The sequence below is a fragment of the Theropithecus gelada genome, chromosome 14, assembly GCF_003255815.1.
Source record: "Theropithecus gelada isolate Dixy chromosome 14, Tgel_1.0, whole genome shotgun sequence".
Classification (NCBI taxonomy): Eukaryota; Metazoa; Chordata; class Mammalia; order Primates; family Cercopithecidae; genus Theropithecus; species Theropithecus gelada.
In genome coordinates this window covers 63,587,910-63,611,323 of record NC_037682.1, presented here as the reverse complement: position 1 = coordinate 63,611,323, position 23,414 = coordinate 63,587,910, and the positions used below count along the sequence as shown (strand labels likewise).

General features: G+C 41.7%; 1 protein-coding gene across 4 annotated transcripts in view; it reads right to left on the bottom strand.

Moving 5' to 3' along the window:
- The window catches only part of NUP98 (nucleoporin 98), a 130,901-nt gene that overhangs the window by 74,053 nt on the left and 33,434 nt on the right, over window positions 1-23,414 (bottom strand). For 2 of the 4 annotated variants that reach the window (XM_025358533.1, XM_025358535.1), the window contains exons 9-12: window positions 19,808-19,945; window positions 17,533-17,671; window positions 9,551-9,643; window positions 455-595 (exon numbers count right to left, since the gene is read on the bottom strand). In XM_025358533.1, the coding sequence (XP_025214318.1) occupies window positions 455-595; window positions 9,551-9,643; window positions 17,533-17,671; window positions 19,808-19,945 (511 nt within the window). The remainder of the gene's footprint in view (window positions 1-454; window positions 596-9,550; window positions 9,644-17,532; window positions 17,672-19,807; window positions 19,946-23,414) is intronic. The other 2 variants (XM_025358532.1, XM_025358534.1) reach the window with 1 other exon arrangement.

Here is a 23,414-nt window from a genome sequence, read left to right as displayed (position 1 = left end):
TTCCTTTTCAAAAAAATGAAAGAAAAACACTTCAATAGATAAAACTAAATTTAGGAAATATAGTAAATTTAGTAAACATAATTATATTGGAAGAAGTAAATAAAGCAGAGGTGATACATGAGCTAAATTCTCATTTACCATAACAGGTTAAATTTACTTAGATTTAATAAACCAAAACACAGCAATATAAGCACATTTAGAGATATCAATTAAATTATATATCAGATGAATTAAAAAGAGCTAACAAAGTGGTTTCTTTGAGAGAGGAGGCCTAGGAGCAGGGAAAGCAGAGTAGGCCAGGATCTATTAATAAGCCCTTCTTTATTACACAATTGTTTAATGACATGCATGTATGTAATGCCTTGCTAGGAATGGGACGGGGTAGGATGGAAAATCAGGTCAGCAAGTATTAGCAAAAAATTAAGAAAAGCCTTCTAAAGTGACTGACACTTACCTACTGGGGCCTGGGGGGCTCCAAAGCCCAAAGTGGCTGTCGTAGTATTAAATCCAGGGGCCCCAAAGGCTCCTGTACCAAGAGGCCCTCCAATCTTAGGTTGGTTGTTCCCAAACAAAGATGCCTGTCCAGCACCAAGAGCTACGGAGACAAGAGGAAAGAAAAAAGCACCACAGAAGATCCTTTCAGTGTTGTGCCAGAGGTCAGTTACTTAAAAATACAATACATTTGGAAACTTCATAATGACCACTCATTTCAACAAAGGGGTGAATATGGTAAGTGCTACTTCAGGTCAAGCACTGGGTCAGTACGTTATACACATCACAGGTAAAATACTAAAATCTCGGCCGGGCGCTGTGGCTCACGCCTGTAATCCCAGCACTTTGGGAGGCCGAGGCGGGCGGATCACAAGGTCAGGAGATCGAGACCACAGTGAAACCCCGTCTCTACTAAAAATACAAAAAAAAATTAGCCGGGCGCGGTGGTGGGCGCCTGTAGTCCCAGCTACTCAGGAGGCTGAGGCAGGAGAATGGCGTGAACCCGGGAGGCGGAGCTTGCAGTGAGCCGAGATTGCGCCACTGCACTCCAGCCTGGGCGACAGCGGGAGACTCCGACTCAAAAAAAAAAAAAAAAATACTAAAATCTCTCTGTGCTTCAGTTTCCTCAACTATAACATGAAGCAACATATAGCTTAGACATTTATCTTAAAATTAAAATGAATAAACATTCATAAAGCATTTAGAAGAGATCAGGTACATACTATATGCTCATCAAAATTAGCTGGTATGTCTGATGTAGAAACTATTATTCCCATTTAACAGAGGAGAAAACTTAGGGTTTAGTAATTAGCATGATGCCACAATGTTATAAATGATAGAAATGGGGTTCAAACCTAGGTGTACTTGACAACCAGGCCTCTTAACTGCCTCTCTACAGCAGAACAGATTTCCAAAGAATTTTTTAAAATTATTCTTAAAATTCAATACTTGCAAATCAAAATACTCAACACAATCATGTCATCTTTCTTAGAGACTGAACTATAGAAAAACTAAATCCAACATATTGTCTTTCACTAATACAATGTAACACTTTCAATTTTACCATTTCATGAAAACTGCTTTATCTAGACAAACTTGTTTTACAAAAAGCTCAATATCTCCTGGTGAGATTACTAAACAGACTCAAATTTCAGCACGAACCAGAGTGGCTGGACTAAGAACTCATTTTCATCAGAGGGAACCCATTGCAGAAACTTGTATTGCTGAATTTTGCTTAGCGAATCCTTGTTGTCAGCGGTGATTTTAGAAGTGTAAAATAGGGGAGAATATGGTGAATACAAGTTACTGGCATTATCGAAAAAAAAAAAATCCATTCAATTTCCCAACATGTTTCCCCAAAATTATTGGCAATTTATAAGATTTAAGGTTCCTTTAAAAAAAAAAAGAGAGAAAGAGACCAGATCTCATTATGTCACCCAGGCTGAGCCCTGGGCGCAAGTAATCCTCCCACCTCAGCCTCCAGAGTAGCTGGGACTACAGGCATGCATCACTAGGCATGGCTTCTGAAGTTCTTTTTAACATATCAACTGCACCTTGAAACAAGTATCACTTACCAGGAAAATCACTTTAAAGATATAATACTTGCAGGTCAAAAATATTGTATGGGAACTGCTTTGAGATCACAATCAAAAAAGAACAGGAAGTTTATACCAAGACAATGCGCACAATATAAATCAGTAAGGATGACTACTGAACAAATTACTCTGACTGTCCAACCTCATTAAAACTAAGACAACAGGGCCGGGCGCAGTGCCTCACACCTGTAATCCCACACTTTGGGAGGCCGAGAAAGGTGGATCACCTGAAGTCAAGAGTTCAAGACCAGCCTGACCAACATGGAGAAACCCCGTCTCTACTAAAAATACAAAAATTAGCTGGGTGTGGCAGCGCATGCCTGTAATCCCAACTACTTGGGAGGCTGAGGCAGGAGAATCACTTGAACCCAGCAGGCGGAGGTTGTGGTGAGCTGAGATCATACCATTGCCCTCCAGCCTGGGCAACAAGAGTGAAACTTAGTCTCAAAAAAAAAAAAAAAAAAAAAAAAAAGACAACATTGTAGCAATAACAATATTAAAGTTCTAAACCATTAGTAATTAATGTAAGCTCCAAGAAATACTAAAATTATATTTCTTCATCAAAGGAAATAGTTTACAGCACCAATTACAGAATTTTTTATTTTCTGGTAGTCTAATACCTCCTTGCCTCCAAACAAAAACTTAGGTAAAACTCAAATATATAAAATAGATGAAAAATTCTACTCTAAATGTGTATTGCCCTCACCTTTACAGCATCCCTGGATGATGACCGACGAATCAGTCTAAAATCACTGTACTGTATTTCAATAATCCACAGAAGAATAAAAAAAGGCACTGTGGGCCGGGCGCGGTGGCTCACGCCTGTAATCCTAGCACTTTGGGAAGCCAAGGAGGGCAGATCACCTAAGGTCAGGAGTTCGAGACCAGCTTGACAAACATGGAGAAACCCTGTCTCTACTAAAAATACAAAATTAGCTGGGCGTGGCGGCACATGCCTATAATCCCATCTACTCGGGAAGGCTGAAGCAGGAGAATCGCTTGAACCCAGGAGGTGGAGGTTGCAGTGAGCCGAGATCACGCCATTGCACTCCAGCCTGGGCAACAAGAGCAAAACTCCATCTCAAAAAACAACAACAACAACAAAAAAAACAAGGCACTGTGAGGTTTGGGTTGTCTGTAAAGGAATTATCATAAAATGACTACTGACTATTGCAATTTATCAATGGAAAAATAGGTATTTTTATCCAGATTTGCCTTGTTTTATGCACAAACGGCTTTTTGTTTAATGAAAGAACTAATGGTCCAGAATATGAGAGACATTCTGAGTGCGATGTTGTGTGATATAATAAAGTTTTGGTAATTTGTCAAGATAGGAAAACTGTGCTACATTTATGATTAGCTGTATCAGTTATAAAGAAGCTATATGGGGGGCAAAATGGTAATAGCGGCCTTAGAAACTCCACAGAAAATCAAGAAAAAATTGAAAATGGTTATTTTCCTTTTGAGACATTCCAAAATTGTTAGAATTTATTAAATTGATCTGAGGCATCTATTAGCACCAGAAAGATTTTTCTATGTGTCTCTTAGTATTACAATCAACCTTACTATATGTAGCCATTACTTCAAGGAAAATCTGTAGAACGAAGGTTTACTATTATTAATAAGTAACCAAGGCAATGGTGTGCAATTGATAGTGCTAATGATAGTTAATATCACTATAAAACAAGAAATGATTATGTCCATGAATTAATGGATGTTTCTTAGTCTGAACACATAGTGCAGGAGAAAATCACATGCCAAGGGACAGTATAAAACCTTTTATACTAAGATTGGTTTCTTAAATCTAAGCATACAAAAAAATCTTATGTATCTGTACATTTAACATTTGTATATTACAACTAATCATTAAGTACCCAAATGCCCATGTTACAGGAGGCTTGAGTTTGAATCTCCATCACTGAAAATAAGAAGTTGCAGAGAAACACCCATTTAGCTAATGCCTCCCAAAAATACAGCTGAAAGCTACAGCGCTAGTCTACCTGTTAAACAATGAAATGCAGAGTTCAGGAATGTGGGTGTTTGTTAAACCATGAAATGCAGAGTTCAGGAATGTGGGTGTTTATATGCAAGTCTCAGGAAATGTTCCTCTCAAAGCCAAGGGCCTGCTTCAGCAGATGTGATAATTAGGGAATTGCAACAGTGTGTGTGCCTGGTGACTCACAATTCTCATTTCCCTACATGATACACTGCTGCTAAGGTTGTGGGTGTAAAATTCTTAATTGATTGTATCCATCTTTTAGTTTATAGGAGAGGCATGTATAAGGAATATACAACAGCGACACAAATGCAGTTTGTTTGTTGTGAGAGAGAACTGTCGGAGGAAAACAGAGTATATTAAAATAAAATGTTAGGATATTACATTATTGTGGAATAAGAGACAAAAGCATCAGAAAAGGAGTTACAAAGTCTTGGAATATGGGGGAAGACATTGCTAATCAAAACCTACAAGATTCAGGAGCCAAAGAGAAAGTAATTCTGATCACATAAAAATAAAACTTGTGGCTGGGTGCAGTGGCTCATGACTGTAATCCCAGTACTTTGGGAGGCTGAAGCAGGGGTATCACGAGGTCAAGAGTTCCAGACTAGCCTGGCCAAAATGGTGAAACTCCATTTCTACTAAAAATACAAAAATTAGGCTGAGGTAGAAGAACTGCTTGAACCCGGGAGGCAGAGGTTGCAGTGAGCCGAGATCACGTCACTGCACTCCAGCCTAGGCAAGAGCAAGAGTCCATCTTGGAAAAAAATAAAATAAAACTTGCGGTGGGCGGGGGGGAGGGATGGCACTAGGAGATACACCTAATGTAAATGACGAGTTAATGGGTGCAGCACACCAACATGGCACATGTATACATATATAACAAACCTGCACATTGTGCACATGTAACCTAGAACATAAAGTATAATAATTAAAACAAAACAAAAATCACAAAACAACTTGTAGCCCAGTGCAGTGGCTCAAACCTCTAAACCCAGCACTCTGGGAGGCTGAGGCAGGTGGATCACCTGAGGTCAGTAGTTCAAGACTAGCCTGGCCAACATGGTGAAATTCCGTCTCTACTAAAATTACAAAAAATATTTAAAAAAAAGAAAAGCCTTCGTTAATTTGAATTTGAGCAAAAAAGAAAAGAAAAGCCTTCCTTAATTTGCCCGTACCAAAGCTATTTTTTCCTACAGGGTTGGAAGAAAACATGTGATTTCAAATGATACATTCTGCATATGTTTAGGGATCACACGGTACAATGAAATGAGAGCTTTTAAGTTTTAAAATTCTTGCAAAATTTATGTGGCAGAAGTTGGATAAGTTGAAAAGCTCAAATGAAATTCTTTCTGGGGTATAATGGGGAATTTTCATTAAAAAAAAAACACCTATTATATAACCAAAAAGAGTTAATATCCACGATACGCAAAGCATCCTTAAAAATAAATTAAGAGGCCAGGCACGGTGGCTCACGCCTGTAATCCCAGCACTTTGGGAGGCCGAGGCTGGTGGATCACTTGAGGCCAGGAGTTCGAGACCAGCCTGACCAACATGGTGAAACCTCATCTCTAACTAAAAAAATGCAAAATGAGCCGGGTGCAGTGGCGCATGCCTATAATCCCAGCTACTTAGGAGGCTGAGGCAGGAGAATCACTTGAACCTGGGAGGTGGAGGTTGCTGTGAGCTGAGATCACACCACTGTACTCCAGCCTGGGCAACGAGAGAAACTCAGTCTCAAAATAAATAAATAAATAAACAAACAAACAAACAAATAAATAAAATGTAAATTAACAAGAATCTCAAGTTAGTAGTAGGTGCAGAAAAAAAGAAACAGTAATCCAACACTTTGAACAGAGAACTGACTCAAATGGTAAATAAAAAAACAAAGATATTCACCTTTGCCAGTAATCAGTGAAGTACAAATTGGAATTCACCAATTTCTACTATCACTTATGCAAAGACAAAAAAGCCCAACAATATGGAAAATACAGAAACATGGACATTTTATATAATGTGAGCAACACAAACTGGTATTATTTTTGAAAGGCAAATTAGTAAATCCAACCAAAAAATCTGAAATATGCGTATCTTCCAACACTGCAATTCCAAGTTGATGTAGCAATCCTACAATAAACTAACACATGGAAAATTATGTAACAAAAAATCTTCACTGAGGGCTTTGCCAACATTATTAAGTAACTCAAATGTCCATCAATAGATGAAATGTTAAATAAGTAAAGGTATATGTATGATATGTATAAATTGTGTGTATTTAATGGAATACTAAAAAATTTTGGGGGGAATGAGAAAAAAGTCTCATTCCCATCAACCTGTGTGGAGAGCAGTGGAATGATCACTGCTCACTGCAGTCTCGACTTCCAAAGCTCAGGTGATTCTCCCACCTCAGCCTCCCGAGTAGCTCGGACTACAGGGACAAGCCACCAAGCCCAGCTAACTTTTTGCATTTTTAGTACAGACAGGGTCTCCCTATGTTACCCAAGCAATCCGCCCACCTCAGTCTCCCAAAGACCTGGGATTACAAGCATGAGCCACCTCATCCAGCTCTAAATAGGGTTTTTAAAAATGAGATTGATCTGTATGTACTGACCAAAAGAAAAACTGGTATTATGTGAAATGAAAATACAAGTCACATAACACTATGTAAGACAGTGCTTTCAAACATTTTCGACTACAGCACATGCTATGAAAAACACTGAGATCCAAAACACATAAACACAAACACAACTGAAAGTTTCATAAAAGAATATTAACCTTAATATTTCAAATGATTTTTTTTTTTTTAAAGACAGAGTCTCATTCTGTTACTCAGGCTGGGGTACAGTGGTACGATTATAACCCACTGCAGCATCTACCTCCCAGGCTCAAGTGATCCTCCCACAGCATATCTCATTCAGCTGCTTGAGTAGCTAGGACTACAGGCACATGTCACCATGCATATCTATTTTATTTATTTATTTTTATAGTATCTTACTATGTTGCTCAAGATGATGTTAAACTCCTGACCTCAAGCAATCCTGCCTAGGCCTCCCAAAGTGCTGGGATTACAAGCATAACCCATTAGGCCCAGCCTACTGATTTTTAATTCTACTTCATTTTCTTAAAATGCTGATTGCAGGCAACTATATTAATTATAACCAACTCATGCATCTCAGCCTTTGGCTTAAAAGTCACTCATACAGGGTATAGTTTCCATTTAAAAATATAATCCTAGGCTGGGCATGGTGGCTCACACCCGTAATCCTAACACTTTGGGAGGCCAAGGCAGGGGGAGGTCACCTGAGGTCGGGAGTTTGAGACCAGCCTGACCAACATGGAGAAACCCCGTCTCTACTAAAAATACAAAATTAGCTGGGCATGGAGGCGCATGCCTATAATCCCAGCTACTCGGGAGGCTGAGGCAGGAGAATCACTTGAACCCGGGAGGCAGAGGTTGTGGTGAGCCAAGATCGCACCACTGCACTCCAGCCTGGGGAACAAGAGCGAAACTCCATCTCAAAAAACAAACAAGAATATAATCCTAACCCCTAAATATAAGACATGTATGTATAGACGTGTGTGTGTGTGTAAACATGTCCGAAAAATGCACAGAAAGGGGTCTGACAAGATACATGCCCAACAAACCTCATCACTTCACAGTGGAAAAAGACGGGGCTTTTCATGAAACTTCTGAATTGTTAAAAACTTTTTACCAGCACTTACATCTTTTATCTTAAGCAGGGAGCATTGACTCATGCCTGTATTTCCAGCACTTTAAGAGCTCAAGGCAGGAGGATGGCTTCAGCCCAGGGGTTTGAGACCAGACTGGGCAAAACAGGCCAACCTCATCTCTCCAAAATATTAAAAAATTAGCCGAGCATGGTGGCTTGCATCTGTTGTCCCAATTACTAGGGAGGCTGAGGTGGCAGGATGGTTTGAGCCCGGGAGGTAGAGGCTGCAGTGAGCTGTGATCATGCCAATGCACTCCAGCCTGGGCAACAGAGCAAGAACCTGTCTCAAAGCAAAACACCTTTTATCTTAAAAAGAAAACTGAAGGCTGGGCGCAGTGGCTCATGCCTGTAATCCCAGCACTGAAGGAGGCTGAAGCAAGAGGATCACGAACTCAGGAGTTCAAGACCAGCCTGGCCAACACAGTGAAACCCTGTCCCTACTAAAAACACAAAAATTAGCTGGGCGTGGTGGCGTGCAACAGTAGTCCCAGCTCTTTGGGAGGTGGAGGTTGCAGTGAGCCGGGATTACGCCACTGCACTCCAGCCTGGGGGACAGAGCAAGACTCCATCTGGAAAAAAAAAAAAAGGAAAATTGAAAAAAATAAAAATAAAAACCACAAAAGCAGCTCATAGTATAAAATGAGGTTCCATTAAGAAGGAAATGACAGCCAGGCACAGTGGCTTGCACCTGTAATCCCAGCACTTTGGAGGCCGAGGAGGGAGGACCACCTGAGGTCAGGAGTTCAAGAGCAGCCTGACCAACATAGTGAAACCCCGTCTCTACTAAAAATACAATGATTAGCGAAGCATGGTGGTGTACACCTGTAATCCCAGCTACTAGGAAGGCTGAGGGAGGAGAATTGCTTCAACCTGGGAGGCGGAGATTGCAGTGAGCTGCGACTGCACCACTGCACTCCAGCCTGAACTACAGAGCAAGACTCCATCTCCAAAACAAAAAACAAAAAACAAACAAAAAAAAAAAGAAGGAAATGACAGATGAATGCTCAGATGATAGAAGGGAAAAAAACAGATTAACTGGACAGTGGAAGCAGAGACTATGGAAATGGTTTAACACTAACTGACCACACCTGCAGGCAAATGAACTGAAAAAGTAGGCTAAACTCTGTTTAAACAACCTCGTTTTACTGTACATGCGAAAACATTTTATATCTTATGACCATCATTGCCCTCCAACTGTTTAAAAACAACTAGGCAGGTAGAAGGGCTGGTATCTTCAAAGGCACTGAAATATAGTTGTTAACAGTAGGAATCAGGGAAAAGGGGTGACACTGGTCTATATGACAATCGAACTAAATGAAATTCTCCTTGCAAAGGAGAATTACATCAGCATGTGCTCTTATTGCTCTGCCTTTCTATTAGGGCTTACTTTGATAAACAGTTTAAGGCCTTAAATCCCTGTTACAAAAGTAACATGGGGAAACTGAAAGTTAATGTCCTCATGACAATTCTCATACTAAACACTAACAATCTCAAATAGACCAGGACTATCAGAGGATACTTTGTAGAAAAGGGAGCATACAGCTTCTAAGACAAATGTGCCAATATTTTAAAGCCTGGTAAAGCATAACTGCTGGGAATGTTTTATAAACCCAACTAGAAAAATGAAAAGGTAGACTTCTTAATTCCAGTAATATAATCAAATAGATCTCTCATGTTCCAGAAACTAGAAAGTCAAGTTGTGTCACTTCCTAGATCTCATGGTAGCAGTTTCTTACCTGTTCCAAATCCTGCACCAAGCCCAGTTCCAAGAGTCCCAGGTGCTGGTTTACTTCCAAAAATACTATTCCCACTGGTATTTGTGCCAAAACCTAGGAAAACAAAAGAATGAGTGGACTGTACTTTTAATGTAACTCTCAATTTCCTCTATAAGGGTGTTTAACACAAAGCAGTCTGACTCTAAGTTGTGAACCTTTCAGTTAATATTTAGGACTCCTAACTTGTAGGATAACTTTAAAAAAAAACATTTTCACATATGCTAACAAGTCTTCATATTTACTTAATTACATTTCAGCCTTGAAATATCAATTCAGAGGCCAGGCGTGGTGGCTCACGCCTGCAATCCCCCACTACTTTGGGAGGCCGAGGCAGAAGGATCACCTGAAGTCAGGAGTTCAAGAGGAGCCTGGCCAACATGGTGAAACCCCGTCGCTACAAAAATACAAAAAAAATTGGCCAGGCATGATGGTGGGTGCCTGTAATCCCAGCTACTCAGGAGGCTGACGTGGGAAAATCGTTTGAACCCAGGAGAGAGAGGTTGCAGTGAGCCTAGATCGCGCCACTGCACTCCAGCCTGGGTGACAGAGCAGGACTCTGTCTCAAAAACAAATAAAAATAAGTAAATAAAAAAAAGAAGTATCAATTCAATACAGGATAATATCAATATTCAAGCAAAGTGAATGTGTTTGAGCTTTGGGAACATTGCCTTTGTGAGGCCCAAAGCTTTCAATGCATGATTCAGGTTTATTTAGAAGAAAAATTCACTCCTCCTAAGTTGTACTAAAAAAATAAAACAATTGGCCAGGCGTGCTGGCTCACACCTGTAACCCCAACACTTTGGGAGGCCAAGGTGGGCGGATCATGAGGTCAGGAGTTCGAGAACAGCCTGGGGAACATGGTGAAAACCCGTCTCTACAAAAAATACAAAATTAGCCAGGCATGGTGGTGCATGCCTATAATCCCAGCTACTTGGGAGGCTGAGGCAGAAGAATCACTTGAACCCGGGAGACGGCAGTTGCAGTGAGCCAAGATCGCGCCACTGCACTCCAGCTTGGATAGAGTGAGACTCTGTTTCAAAAAAAAATGCAATACAATAAAATAAAAATAAAACAATCAACAAAGACACTTTAACTGAACCTAAAGGTCCTTGCTAACAAAAAAATTACCTACAAAACTCTCTATAGTAGCTTTTATTTTGAACAGACGAACCAGGCCTGGATAGTAAGGTGTAACTGATTACACATGAGAAGTCTCCTTCACTATGAGCCACCATTTAGACAAAATCCTATAATTCCCCTTTAAAATCCACAGGTATCAGCCGGGCACGGTGGCTGGCAACTGTAATCCCAGCACTTTGGGAGGCCAAGGTGGGCAGGTCACTGGAGGTTACAAGTTCAAGACCAGTCTGGCCAACATGGAGAAACCCCATCTCTACTGAAAATACACAAATTAGCTGGCATGGTGGTGCACACCCAGAATCCTAACTACTTGGGAGGCTGAAGCAGGAGAATCACTTGAATCCAGGAGGCAGAGGCTGCAGTAAGTCGAGATCACACCATTGCACTCCAGCCTAGGTGACATAGCAAGACACTAGCTCAAAAAAAAAAAAAAAAGAAAAACAAAAACAAAAAACCATAGGTATCAAACAAAGATCCTATTCTGTACTGCTGCCATTACTTTTCCTTTGTTCACCTATGTTCATAAAGTTTCATTATTCCTTTTGGAACTAAATATCAATGAAACAATTAATGAATATGTCATTAATTTCTAGTAAGAGAAAAAAATAACTAGTCAGAAAACCCTGTTTGTAAAACATATGAAGTCATTTAAAAGTCATAAAGTACTGGGCACGATGGCTCACACCTGTAATCCCAACACGTTGGGAGGCAGAGGTAGGTAGATTACTTGAGGTCAGGAGTTTAAGACTAGCCTGGCCAACATGTGAAACCTCTTCTTTACTACCACAAAAAAAAAAAAAAAAAAAAAAAAAAGCTGGCTGTGGTGGTGCACGCTTGTAATTCCAGCGACTTGGGAGGCTGAAGCAGGAAGATCGCTTGAACCAAGGAGACAGAGGGTTGCAGTGAGCTGAGATCACACCACTGCACTCCAGCCTGGGCAATGGAGCAAGACTCTGTCTCCAAAAGAAAAAAAAAAAATCATGGAGGGAAACCAGTCCAAAAAGATAACAAACACAGTAAAGAGACTATTTTGGAACAGACGAAAAAGTATCACTAATATCATAGTTTGTCGTGTCAGTACTTGGATTATTATCTCAACGAAAAAAAAATCAAGAAAAAAGCTGAAGAATGTAAAAGTTCAAAAACAATAGTATTTCATGTCATTTTAAAATCCAAGCAAATAGGCCGGGCACAGTGACTCACACCTGTAATCCCATCACTTTGGGAGGCCTAGGCGGGTGGATCACAAGGTCAGGAGTTCAAGACCAGCCTGGCCAAGATGGTGAAATCCCGTATCTACCAAAAATACAAAAATTAGCAGGGCGTGGTGGCGGGTGCCTATAATCCCAGCTACTTGGGAGACTAAGGCAGAGAACTGCTTGAACCCGGGAGGTGATGGTTGCAGTGAGCCAAAATCATGCCACTGCACTCCAGCCTGGGTGACAGAGCGAGAATCCATCTCAAAAAAAAATAAATACATAAAATAAAATCCAAACAAGTAAATTGACTTAATTGCTATATATTTGACTCAGACATTCATTGAATCTCTTTTTGAATTGTTCTAATAGCTATGCCACAAAAATGGAGTGCTGCCTACTCAAGCATCATCAATTTTCCCTGATGAAAAAATAGAAAATGTACTTGGAGACTTTTCTTTTGAATAAAAATTTAATCAAAAGGGATCTTACAGCCCCATAAGTAGCAGAAAACAAGATACTCGTGAACTACCTCAAACCCACAGGAGGGAAATAAATCCCAACTTACACTGTTTATACCACACATTTCCTCCGATTCTCACGGACAAGTTTATTGACTTGTAAAATTCAATTTTAAAAATAACAATTAAAAAGACAATTCAAATTCAGCACACAAGTTAGTAAGGCAACTCAGATAAAGATGACACCTTTCATTTTCCTATCACTGAACATGACGGTAAATATATTCACACACCAAAAAAAAAAAAGAACTCTAAGCAAATCAGAAATCTGCAACCATAGATTAACATCATATATATCTTAAAAAAAAATTTTGGCCGGGCGCGGTGGCTCAAGCCTGTAATCCCAGCACTTTGGGAGGCCGAGACGGGCGGATCACGAGGTCAGGAGATCGAGACCATCCTGGCTAACACGGTGAAACCCCGTCTCTATTAAGAAATACAAAAAAAACTAGCCGGGCGAGGTGGCGGGCGCCTGTAGTCCCAGCTACTCGGGAGGCTGAGGCCGGAGAATGGCGTGAACCCGGGAGGCGGAGCTTGCAGTGAGCTGAGATCCGGCCACTGCAGTCCAGCCTGGGTGACAGAGCGAGACTCCGTCTCAAAAAAAAAAAAAATAAAAAAATAAAAATAAAAATAAAAATAAAAAAAAAATTTTATCGGCCAGGCACAGTGGCTCACGCCTGTAATCCCAGCACTTTGTAAGGTCAAGGCAGGCGGATCACCTGAGCTCAGGAGTTTGAGGCCAGCCTGGGTGACAAGGTAAATCCTGTCTCTATAAAAATACAAATATTAGCCAGATATAGTAGCACATGCCTGTAGTCCCAGCTACTCAGGAGGCTGAGGTGGGAGGATCACTTGAGCCCAGGAGGCGGAGGTTGCAGTGAGCTGAGATCACACCAGTACACTCTAGCCTAGGAGACAGAGTGAGAGAAGAGAGAAGAGAAGAGAGAGGAGAGAAGAGAGAAGAAAGAAGAGAAGGAAAGAAAAGAAAAAAATGGAAGGAAAGAAAGAAAGGAAAGAAAGGGAAGGAAGGAAAAAAGAAAGAAAGACGAAGGAAGGAAGGCAGGGAGGGAGGGAAGGAAGGAAGGAAGGAAGGAAGGGAGGGAGGGAGGGAGGGAGGGAAGGAAGGAAGGAAGGGCCGAGTGTGGTGGTGGTTCACACCGGTAATCCCAGCACTTTGGGAGACTGAGGCGGGCAGATCACCTGAGGTCAGGAGTTCAAGACTAGACTGGCCAACATGGCGAAACCCTGTCTCTACTAAAAATACAAAAATTAGCTGGGCGTGGTGGTGCATGCCTGTAATCCCAGCTACTTGGGAGGCTGAGGCAGAAGAATCGCTTGAACCCAGGAGGCAGAGGTTGCAGTGTGCTGAGATCACGCCACTGCACTCCAGCCTGGGCAACAAGAGCGAAATTCCGTCTCAAAAAAAAAAAAGGAAGAAAGAAAAGAAAAAGAAAAAGAAAAATAGCATTTAATTTTGAACATGAAGCATGTCACAAAAAAAAAAGAGCTTTTATTAAACACACACATTTTCAAAGGGAGTGGAAATTGGTTCTTGAGGGACTACAATATCACAGATTATGATAGTTTGTGGCCCTCCAAAGAGTCACACAACATAAACAGACACACAGTGTATGTGTGGTATGAAAATCTCAGGGGAAGGGAGAAGATGATTAAGAAAATACAGGCCGAGCGCAGTGGCTCACACCTGTAATCCCAGCACTTTGGGAGGCCAAGGAGGGTGGATCATGAGGTCAGGAGATTGAGACCATCCTGCCTAACACGGTGAAATCCCGTCTCTACTAAAAATGCAAAAAAAAAATTAGTCAGGCATGGCGGGCGGCACCTGTAGTCCCAGTTACTCGGGAGGCTGAAGCAGAATGGCACGAAGCCAGGAGGTGGAGCTTGCCGTGAGCCCAGATCGGGCCACTGCACTCCAGCCTGGGCAACAGAGCGAGACTCTGTCTCAAAAATATAAATAAATAAATAAATGAAAGAAAAAACAGTCCCATTACAGCAGGTATAACTTAAAAACAAAAAAATAGTCTACAAAGGGTCCATGGGGAAGGGTAAATGATAACAGAAAAGGTTGAGAAACGCTAACTGACCCTTAACCATCTTTCCATTTTAATTTTATAGGTAAGAAATAAGTAGGGATGGGTGCGGTGGCTCACACCTGTAATCCCAGCACTTTGGGAGGCCGAGGAAAGCGGATCGCCTGAGGTTAGGAGTTCCAGACCAGCCTCGCCAACGTGGTGAAACCCCATCTCTACTTTAAATACAAAAATTAGCTGATTGTGGTGGCAGGCACCTGTAATCCCAGCTACTCGGGAGGCTGAGGCAGGAAAATCACTCAAACACAGGTGGTGGAAGTTGCAGTGAGCCAAGATTGTGCCATTGCACTACAGCCTGGGAGGGAGGGAGGAAGGGAGGGAGGTGAGAGGGGGAGAGAGGGAGATGGGGAGTGGGGGAGAGAGGGGGAGAGAGGGAGGAGGAGGGAGGGGAGGGGAGGGGAGGGGGGAGAGAGAGGGAGAGAGAGGGGGAGAGAGGGAGGGAGGGAGGAAGAGGAGGGGAGGGGAGGGGGGAGAGAGGGGGAGAGAGGGAGAGAGAGGGAGGGAGAGGGAGGGAGGGAGAGAGAGGTGGAGAGAGAGAGAGAGAGAGAGAGAGAGAGAGACAGAGACAGAGACAGAGACAGAGAGACAGATGCCAAGTATCTCATCCATGGTAACCAAGTCCACTGTCTCAAAACGGTTGTTTCAAACAGAGTATGACCAAAAGGAATTATAGGAACTATAATCATTTCTGGCAGTGAATGAGCAAAATGACTAAAAGGGATTATAAAAATGAAACATAACACATCAATTTAGGAACTGGTACCTATCAATGACCTATCTACCTTCCTCATGTAGTTGACAGTCAGATAAAACATATTAATCTTCCAACGGATGTTCAATATGATCTCTTTCTCCAGTACATTACAAGATCATTCAAAGGCTCATTAAAAAACTGAGTTAACTGCTGACCTATACCAAATAACCATGTCTTTGTACTCATCTCCCAAATAGAACCTATCAGTGCCTAGTGATGTCTCTGGCACACAAAATCCTCAAAAAATATTTGAACCACTATTTCCCTCGACAAACAAAATAAACTTCCTATATCTGATCTGACTTTTGAAAACATAATTAGGGCCGGGCGCGGTGGCTCAAGCCTGTAATCCCAGCACTTTGGGAGGCCGAGACGGGCGGATCACGAGGTCAGGAGATCGAGACCATCCTGGCTGACACGGTGAAACCCCGTCTCTACTAAAAAATACGAAAACTTAGCCGGGCGAGGTGGCGGGCGCCTGTAGTCCCAGCTACTCGGGAGGCTGAGGCAGGAGAATGGCGTCAACCCGGGAGGCGGAGCTTGCAGTGAGCTGAGATCCGGCCACTGCACTCCAGCCTGGGCGACAGAGCGAGACTCTGTCTCAAAAAAAAAAAAAAAAAAAAAAAGAAAACATAATTAGGTAGTTATAAGACATACTGAATTTTGAAAACATAATTAGGTAGTTATAAGACATATTGAAAATACTGACTGGACATGGTGGCTCACGCCTATAATCCCAGCACTTTGGGAAGCCAAGGCAGGTAGATCACTTGAACTCAGGAGTTCAGACCAGCCTGGCCAACATGGTGAAACCTTGTCTCTACTAAAAATACAAAAATTAGCCAGGCACAGTGGTGCGTGCCTGTAATCCCAGTGACTCGGGAGGCTGAAGCAGGAGAATCACTTGAAACCGGGAGGGCGGAGGTTGCAGTGAGCCGAGATCGAGATCATGCCACTGCACTCCACAGTTAGACTACACCTCAAAATAAAATAAAAAGTAAAAAATAAAATAATAGTAAGAATATCATGTTCCATAAAACTGGTTTAAATTTTTACAGCATATCTCCAAGACAGTAGGTTAAGGTTTTTAAAATTATTGTTCAATCTTCTCTGTATTTTCCAGATTTTTAACAACGAATATGTATACAATGAACATGCATTCCAAATTTTTGAAACGGTAAAAAATAAACTACTGAATAATCCCCCAAATCAGAAAGGTTTCAACTTTCTTATATTATTTTTCTTATTTTATTTTAGTTTTTTAGAGACCTGCTTCCACTATGTTGCCTAGGCTGGAATGCAGTGGCAATTCACAAGTGTGATCACAGCACACCACAGCCTTGAACTCCTAAGTGATACTCCTGACTCAGCCTCCATAATGGCTGGGATTACAGGTGCTTACCACAATACCTGGCACATTTCGACTTTCACTAAGAATAACCAGGCCGGCTGGGCGCGGTGGCTCAAGCCTGTAATCCCACTTTGGGAGGCCAAGACGGGTGGATCACAAGGTCAGGAGATCGAGACCATCCTGGCTAACCCGGTAAAACCCCGTCTCTACTAAAAAATACAAAAAAAAAACTAGCCGGGCGAGGTGGCGGGCGCCTGTAATCCCAGCTACTCGGAGGCTGAGGCAGGAGAACGGCGTAAACCCAGGAGGCGGAGCTTGCAGTGAGCTGAGATCCGGCCACTGCACTCCAGCCTGGGCAACAGAGCGAGACTCCGTCTCAAAAAAAAAAAAAAAAAAAAAGAATAACCAGGCCAGTTGCAGTGGCTCACACCTGTAATCTCAGCACTTTGGGAGGCTGAAGCGATATAAAGACCCTGTTCTCCACCAAAAAAAAAAAAAGAACAAAAAACAAAAAGCAAAAACAAGACAACACAACAAACCAACAACAAAAATAAGAACAACCAAGTATCTCCTGTATACCACCACAGGTTTGAAACCTGGCCTCATACAATGTGTCACTTAACCAAATGTGTTTCCTTTATGGTTTCTCAGCTATTGCTGAGGTAATCCAAAGTAAATGAAAAGCAATTTACATGCCTACTAATTATCTCAAGCCATATCCAGGACTTTAAACCTTTCCCTCTGGTACTTCACATCAAGCTATGGCTTACCTGAGAACTTTTAAATATTTCCAATCATACGAATCAGGAGAATAATGTGTGGTATAGTCAGTGTAACTTTAAGAGAGCCAAACCTGCTTTTTATATGTACCAAAATTAGAAGTGTTTGTATTGGTTCCTAAAGTCAGGGTTGGTTTGTTACCAAAGAGCCCGCCACTGGTTGTACCAAATGAAGGTGCACTGGTTGTGCTGCTTCCAAATGTAGTAAGCTTGTTATTGCCAAACAGGGTCTAAAAAGAATAGAATACAGGAAAATTTAAAATAATATTAAGACACACACCAAACTAAATACAGGTTACCTCAGGTATATTGGATTGGGTACGGGGTGGGGGAAAGATGTCCTAACATTTATAAAAAAGGTAGAAGAAAGATGAATAAAGGCTATCAAAAAATATAAACACAGAATGCTTCTGGCCTGAAAAGTTAATGGTGACCCCTAAGGAATACCAATGAAACACAAGGAATCCAATGAAACCGGATTTCAGTGAGGCAAAGAAAAAAATAACAAGGCCATCAAATATCTTTTTACCTGTTAAGAGACATGTAGCAAATATTTACTTTGCCAGAAGAAATCATTACAAGAAAAACTTTGAACATGCTACAACATGGACGAACCTTGAAAACGCTATGCTAAGTGAAAGACACCAATCACAAAAGACCATATATTATGATTCCATTTACATGAAGTGTTCAAAATAGTCAAATCCATAGGGAGAAAGCAGGCTTAAGATGATCAGAGGAAAATCGGGAGTGACTGCCAATGACTATGGCATTTCTTTTTGGCACAATGAGTATGTTCTGAAACTACTGATAGTTGCACATTTTGTCGATATACTAAAAACCACCTAGCTGTACACTTTAAAGAGACAAATTGTAAGGCATGTGGACTATACATCAATAAATCTGTCACTAGAAAGTACTGGAAGCCAGGCACAGTAGCTCACGCCTGTAATGCCAGCACTTTGAAAGGCCAACGTGGGAGGATCACTTGAGGCCATGAGTTACCAGCCTGGCCAACATGGCAAAATCCCACCTCTACTAAAAAATACAGAAATTAAGGCCAGGCGTGGTGGCTCACGCCTGTATTCCTAGCACTTTGGGAGGCCAAGGCAGGTGGGTCATGAGGTCCTGGCCACCATGGTGAAACCCCATCTCTACTAAAAATACAAAAATTAGCTGGGCATGGTGGCGGACGCCTGTAATCCCAGCTACTCAGGAGGCTGAGGCAGAGACTGCAGTGAGCCGAGATTGTGTGCCACTGTACTACAGCCTGGTCAACACAGCGAGACTCCGTCCCAAAAAAAAAAAAAAATTAGCCTGGTATGGTGTCACATGCCTGTGAGGGAGCCTGGGAGGGAGAGGTTGCAGTGAGCCAAGATCATGCCACTGCAGTACAGCCTGGACAACAGAACGAGACTCAGTTTCAAAAACAACCACCACCACCACCACAACAAAAGTATTAGAATGTCTTGAAGCATTATCTAATTTTCTCAATTTCTCACCTCAATTATCTGTCCAAAGTTTAAAAAAAGAAAAGAGAAATTTCAATCTCCATGAAAACAGGACCATATGTTTTAGGAACTTTGTGCTCCTTTTTTATAAGATGGAGTTTTGCTCTTGTTGCCCAGGCTAGAGTGTAATGGGGAGATCTTGGGTCACTGCAACCTCCATTTCCTGGGTTCAAGTGATTCTCCTGCCTCAGCATCTCAAGTAGCTGGGATTATAGGCACCCACCACCACACCCGGCTAGTGTTTTTTTGTATTTTCAGGAGAGATGGGGTTTCACCATGTTGGCCAGGTTGGTCTCGAACTCAGACCTCAGGTGATCCACCCGCCTCGGCCTCCCAGAATGCTAGGATTACAGGCGTGAGCCACCGCACCTGGCCCTTTTTTCTTTTTTTAACCAACTCACAACAGCAAGTTCAAAGCTTCTTCCATGAGTATCTCAACAATTTCAACAACCTGATCAACCCCAAAAACATTTCATTCCCAAATATCATACCAATTTATCACCTACAAAGGAGGGAAGAACTAGGAGTTAAAAATCATCTGATTCAAACAAAGCAAAAGAACTTGAATTTAGACTCAACAGTTTAACCAATGCTATCAGAAGTATGATGCACATAAGCACTGAGGCAAAGAAATTTTAAAAAGGAAAGAATTTACTAATGGAAAACAAACCTGAAGTTAACCTGAAATTACATCTTATATCAAATTGCCTTTTGTTCTCAAAATCAAATCATATTAGGCTGGTACAATAATATACCCAATAAAAAAATACTTGCAAGAGAGTCAAATCCTTAGAAGAAAATTCCTTTAACAAATCTACAGACATCTTCAAATTACAGTCAACTGTAGAAACCTACCGAACCAACAGCACCAAATCCAGTATTGGTCTGCCCAAAGAGACCTGTTCCTGTTCCAAATGCTGTCCCAGTGCTGGTGTTTGTAGCTGTCCCAAAAAGACCTCCAGGCTGTGAGGCTTGGGTTACTCCAAATAAACCCTGCAAAGAAGTTTATATAGATTAAAAGATACCCTACAATAGTTTCCGCGTCGAGTCTCAGATTAACAAAAAAAAAAAGTTACCATTTTTTCAAACTTATAATGACAAATACTAGGCTAAATAACTTAGATTTAGGTGAAAAGAACTAATCACTATCAAGCTGGGGAGTGGACTTAAAATCAAGTAACCAAAAATAATCAGCGAAAATAAATCAACACGGACTGAGGTAGTAGTGTTATGTTAAAGAGCCTTATTCCTTTTTTTGATAATGGAGTTTTGTTCTGTTGCCCAGGCTGAAGTGCAGTGGCACAATCTCAGCTCACTGCAGCCTCCGCCTCCTAGGTTCAAGTGATTCTGTTGCCTCAGCCTCCCAAGTAGCTGGGACTACAAGGGCACACCACCACATCCAGCTAATTTTTGCATTTTTAGTAGAGATGGGGCTTCACAATGTGCCCAGGCTGGTCTCAAACTCCTGACCTCAGGTGATCCATCTGCCTTGGCCTCCCAAAACGCTGGCGTGAGCCACTGCACCCAGCCAAAAGCCTTAATTCTAAATGAGACACTATACTCATTTCCAATGAGCAATCTGCATCATCCTATGTTTAACAATGTATTTTACTTATGCATTAATAAAGGAAAAATATTGTGCTAATAGACTTGCTGAAGAGGGAATTCACTGTGCTGTTTTTTAAAGTTTTATTGAGACACAATTCACACACCACAAAATTCACTCATTTATAGTGGACTATTCAGTGATGTTTTGCGTGTTCACAGTTGTGCAACCATCCCTACTATCTAAATTCTCACTACCCCCAAAAGAAATCCCAGACCCATCAGCAATTACTCCCCATCCCTAGGGAACCATTAATCTTTTTCTGTGGATTTTTTTAAAATTCTGAACATTTAATATGAATGGAGTCATTAAAAATGTGGTCTTTTGTGACAGACTTGTTTCATTAGCACGTTTTCAAGGTTCACCTGTGTTGTAGTATGTATCAGTACTTCATTCCAATTTATGGTTAAACAATATTCCATTATATGCATATACCACAATTGGTTACCGATTCGTTGTTAATAGATCTTTAGGTAATTTCTACATTTTAGTCATTATGAATAATGCTGTCATGTTCATTTGTGTACAAGTCTGTGTCTTATTTTTCTTTGGTAAATCCCAAGATGTGCAACTGCTGGTTCATATCATAACTCTGTTTAACATTTTGAGGAACCACCAAACTGTTTTCTTAACGGGGTGGCACCATTTTACATTCTTACCATCAATGTATAACGGTTCCAACTTCTCCAGGTTCAATACTTACTACTGGCTTTTTTTTTGTTTTTGTTGGGTCTCACACTGTCACCGAGGCTGGAGTGTAGTAGCGCGATCTCGGCTCACCACAACCTCCGCCTCCCAGGTTCAAGAGATTCTCCTGCCTCAGCCCCCCGAGTAGCTGGGACAACAGGCGGGCACCACTATGCCTGGATAATTTTTTGTTATTTTTAGTAGAGACGGGGTTTCACCATGTTGTCCAGGCTAGTCTCGAACTCCTGACCTTGTGATCTGCCCACCTTGGCCTCCCAAAGTGCTGGGATTAAAGGCGTGAGCCACCATGCCTGGCCTATTACTGTCTTTATTATATCTTTCAAGTAGGTGCAAAGTGGTATTTCATTTTGGTTTTCATTTGCCTTTCCCTGATGACTTAGGACGTTAAGCATATTATCACACCACTTACGTATCTTCTTTGGAGAAATGTCAATTCAAATCCTGGGCCCTTTTTAAATAAGTTATTGTCTTACTACTGAATTATAAGAGTTATTTATATATCCTGGATACAAGTCCTATATCACATACACGATTTTCAAATATTTTCTTCCATTTACAGGTCTTCTTTTCATTTTGATGATATCCCCTTGATACATAAATGTTTTTCTGCCACCTTTTTTTTTTTTAGAGATAGGGTATCATTACCTTACTCAGGCTAGAGTGCAGTGGCCTATTCATAGCACGATGATAGTGCACTGCAGCTTCTAACTCCTGATCTCAGTGATTCCCCAACCTCAGCCTCCTGAGTAGCTGGGACGACAAATATGTGCTAAAAGGCCTGGCTAAAAGGTTTTAATTTTGAAAAAGCCCAATTTATCTATTTTTTCTTTTTCTGCTTTTGCTTTTGGTGTTGTATCTAAGATATTATTGTCTAACTAGGTTTCTTCTAACAATTTTATAATTTTAGCCTTGCATTTAGAAATTTGATCAATTTGGGCCGGGCGCAGTGGCTCAAGCCTGTAATCCCAGCACTTTGGGAGGCCGAGACGGGTGGATCACGAGGTCAGGAGATCGAGACCATCCTGGCTAACCCAGTGAAACCCTGTCTCTACTAAAAATACAAAAAATTAGCCGGGCGAGGCGGCAGGCGACTGTAGTCCCAGCTACTCCAGAGGCTGAGGCAGGAGAATGGCGTAAACCCGGGAGGCAGAGCTTGCAGTGAGCTGAGATCCGGCCACTGTAGTCCAGCCTGGGCGACAGAGCGAGACTCCGTCTCAAAAAAAAAAAAAGAAATTTGGTCAATTTTTGGCCAGGCATAGTGGCTCACACCTGTAATCCCAGCACTTTGGGAGGCCAAGGCAGTCGGATCACTTGAGGTCAGGTGTTCGAGACCAGCCTGGCCAACAGGTGAAACCCTGTCTCCACTTAATACAAAAAAATTAGCCAGGCACGGTGGTGCGCACATGTAATTCCAGTTACTTGGGAGACCAAGGCAAGAGAACCGCTTGAACCCAGGAGGCAGAGGTTGCAGTGAGCCAAGATCGTGCTACTGCACTCCAGTCTGGGCAACAGAGGAAGACTATCTCAAACAAAAAACAAAAAACAAAAAACTGATCAATTTTAACTTTTGCAGTTAATTCAGTGCTGTGAAGAAAGAATCCAACCTCATTATTTTGCATGTGAATAATCAGTTGTCTCAGCACCACATGTTGAAAAGACCATTCTTCTTCACTGAATTTTTTTGGTATCCTTGTTGAAAATCAATTGTCTACAAATGTGAGGGTTTATTTCTGGACTCTCACTTCTATTCAATTGGTCTATGTCTCTCCTTATGCCAGTAACACAATTACTATTGCTTTATAGTAAGTTTTAAAATTGAGAAGTAAAGCCAGATACAGCTGCTCACACCTGACCTCAGTGATTCCCCGACCTCAGCCTCCTGAGTAGCTGGGACGACAATCATGTGCTAAAAGGCCTGGCTAAAAGGTAATCTCACACTTTGGGAGTGCAAGGAGAGCAGATTGTTTGAGCCCAGAAGCTCGAGACCAGCCTGGATAACTCAATGAAAACCCATCTCTACAAAAACTACAAAAATTAGCTGGACATGGTGGTGCCTGCCTGTAGTCCCAGCTACTTGGGAGGTGAGGTGGGAGGATCGCTTAGCCCAGGAGGCGGAGGATGAAGTGAGCTGAGTTCACGCCACTGCAC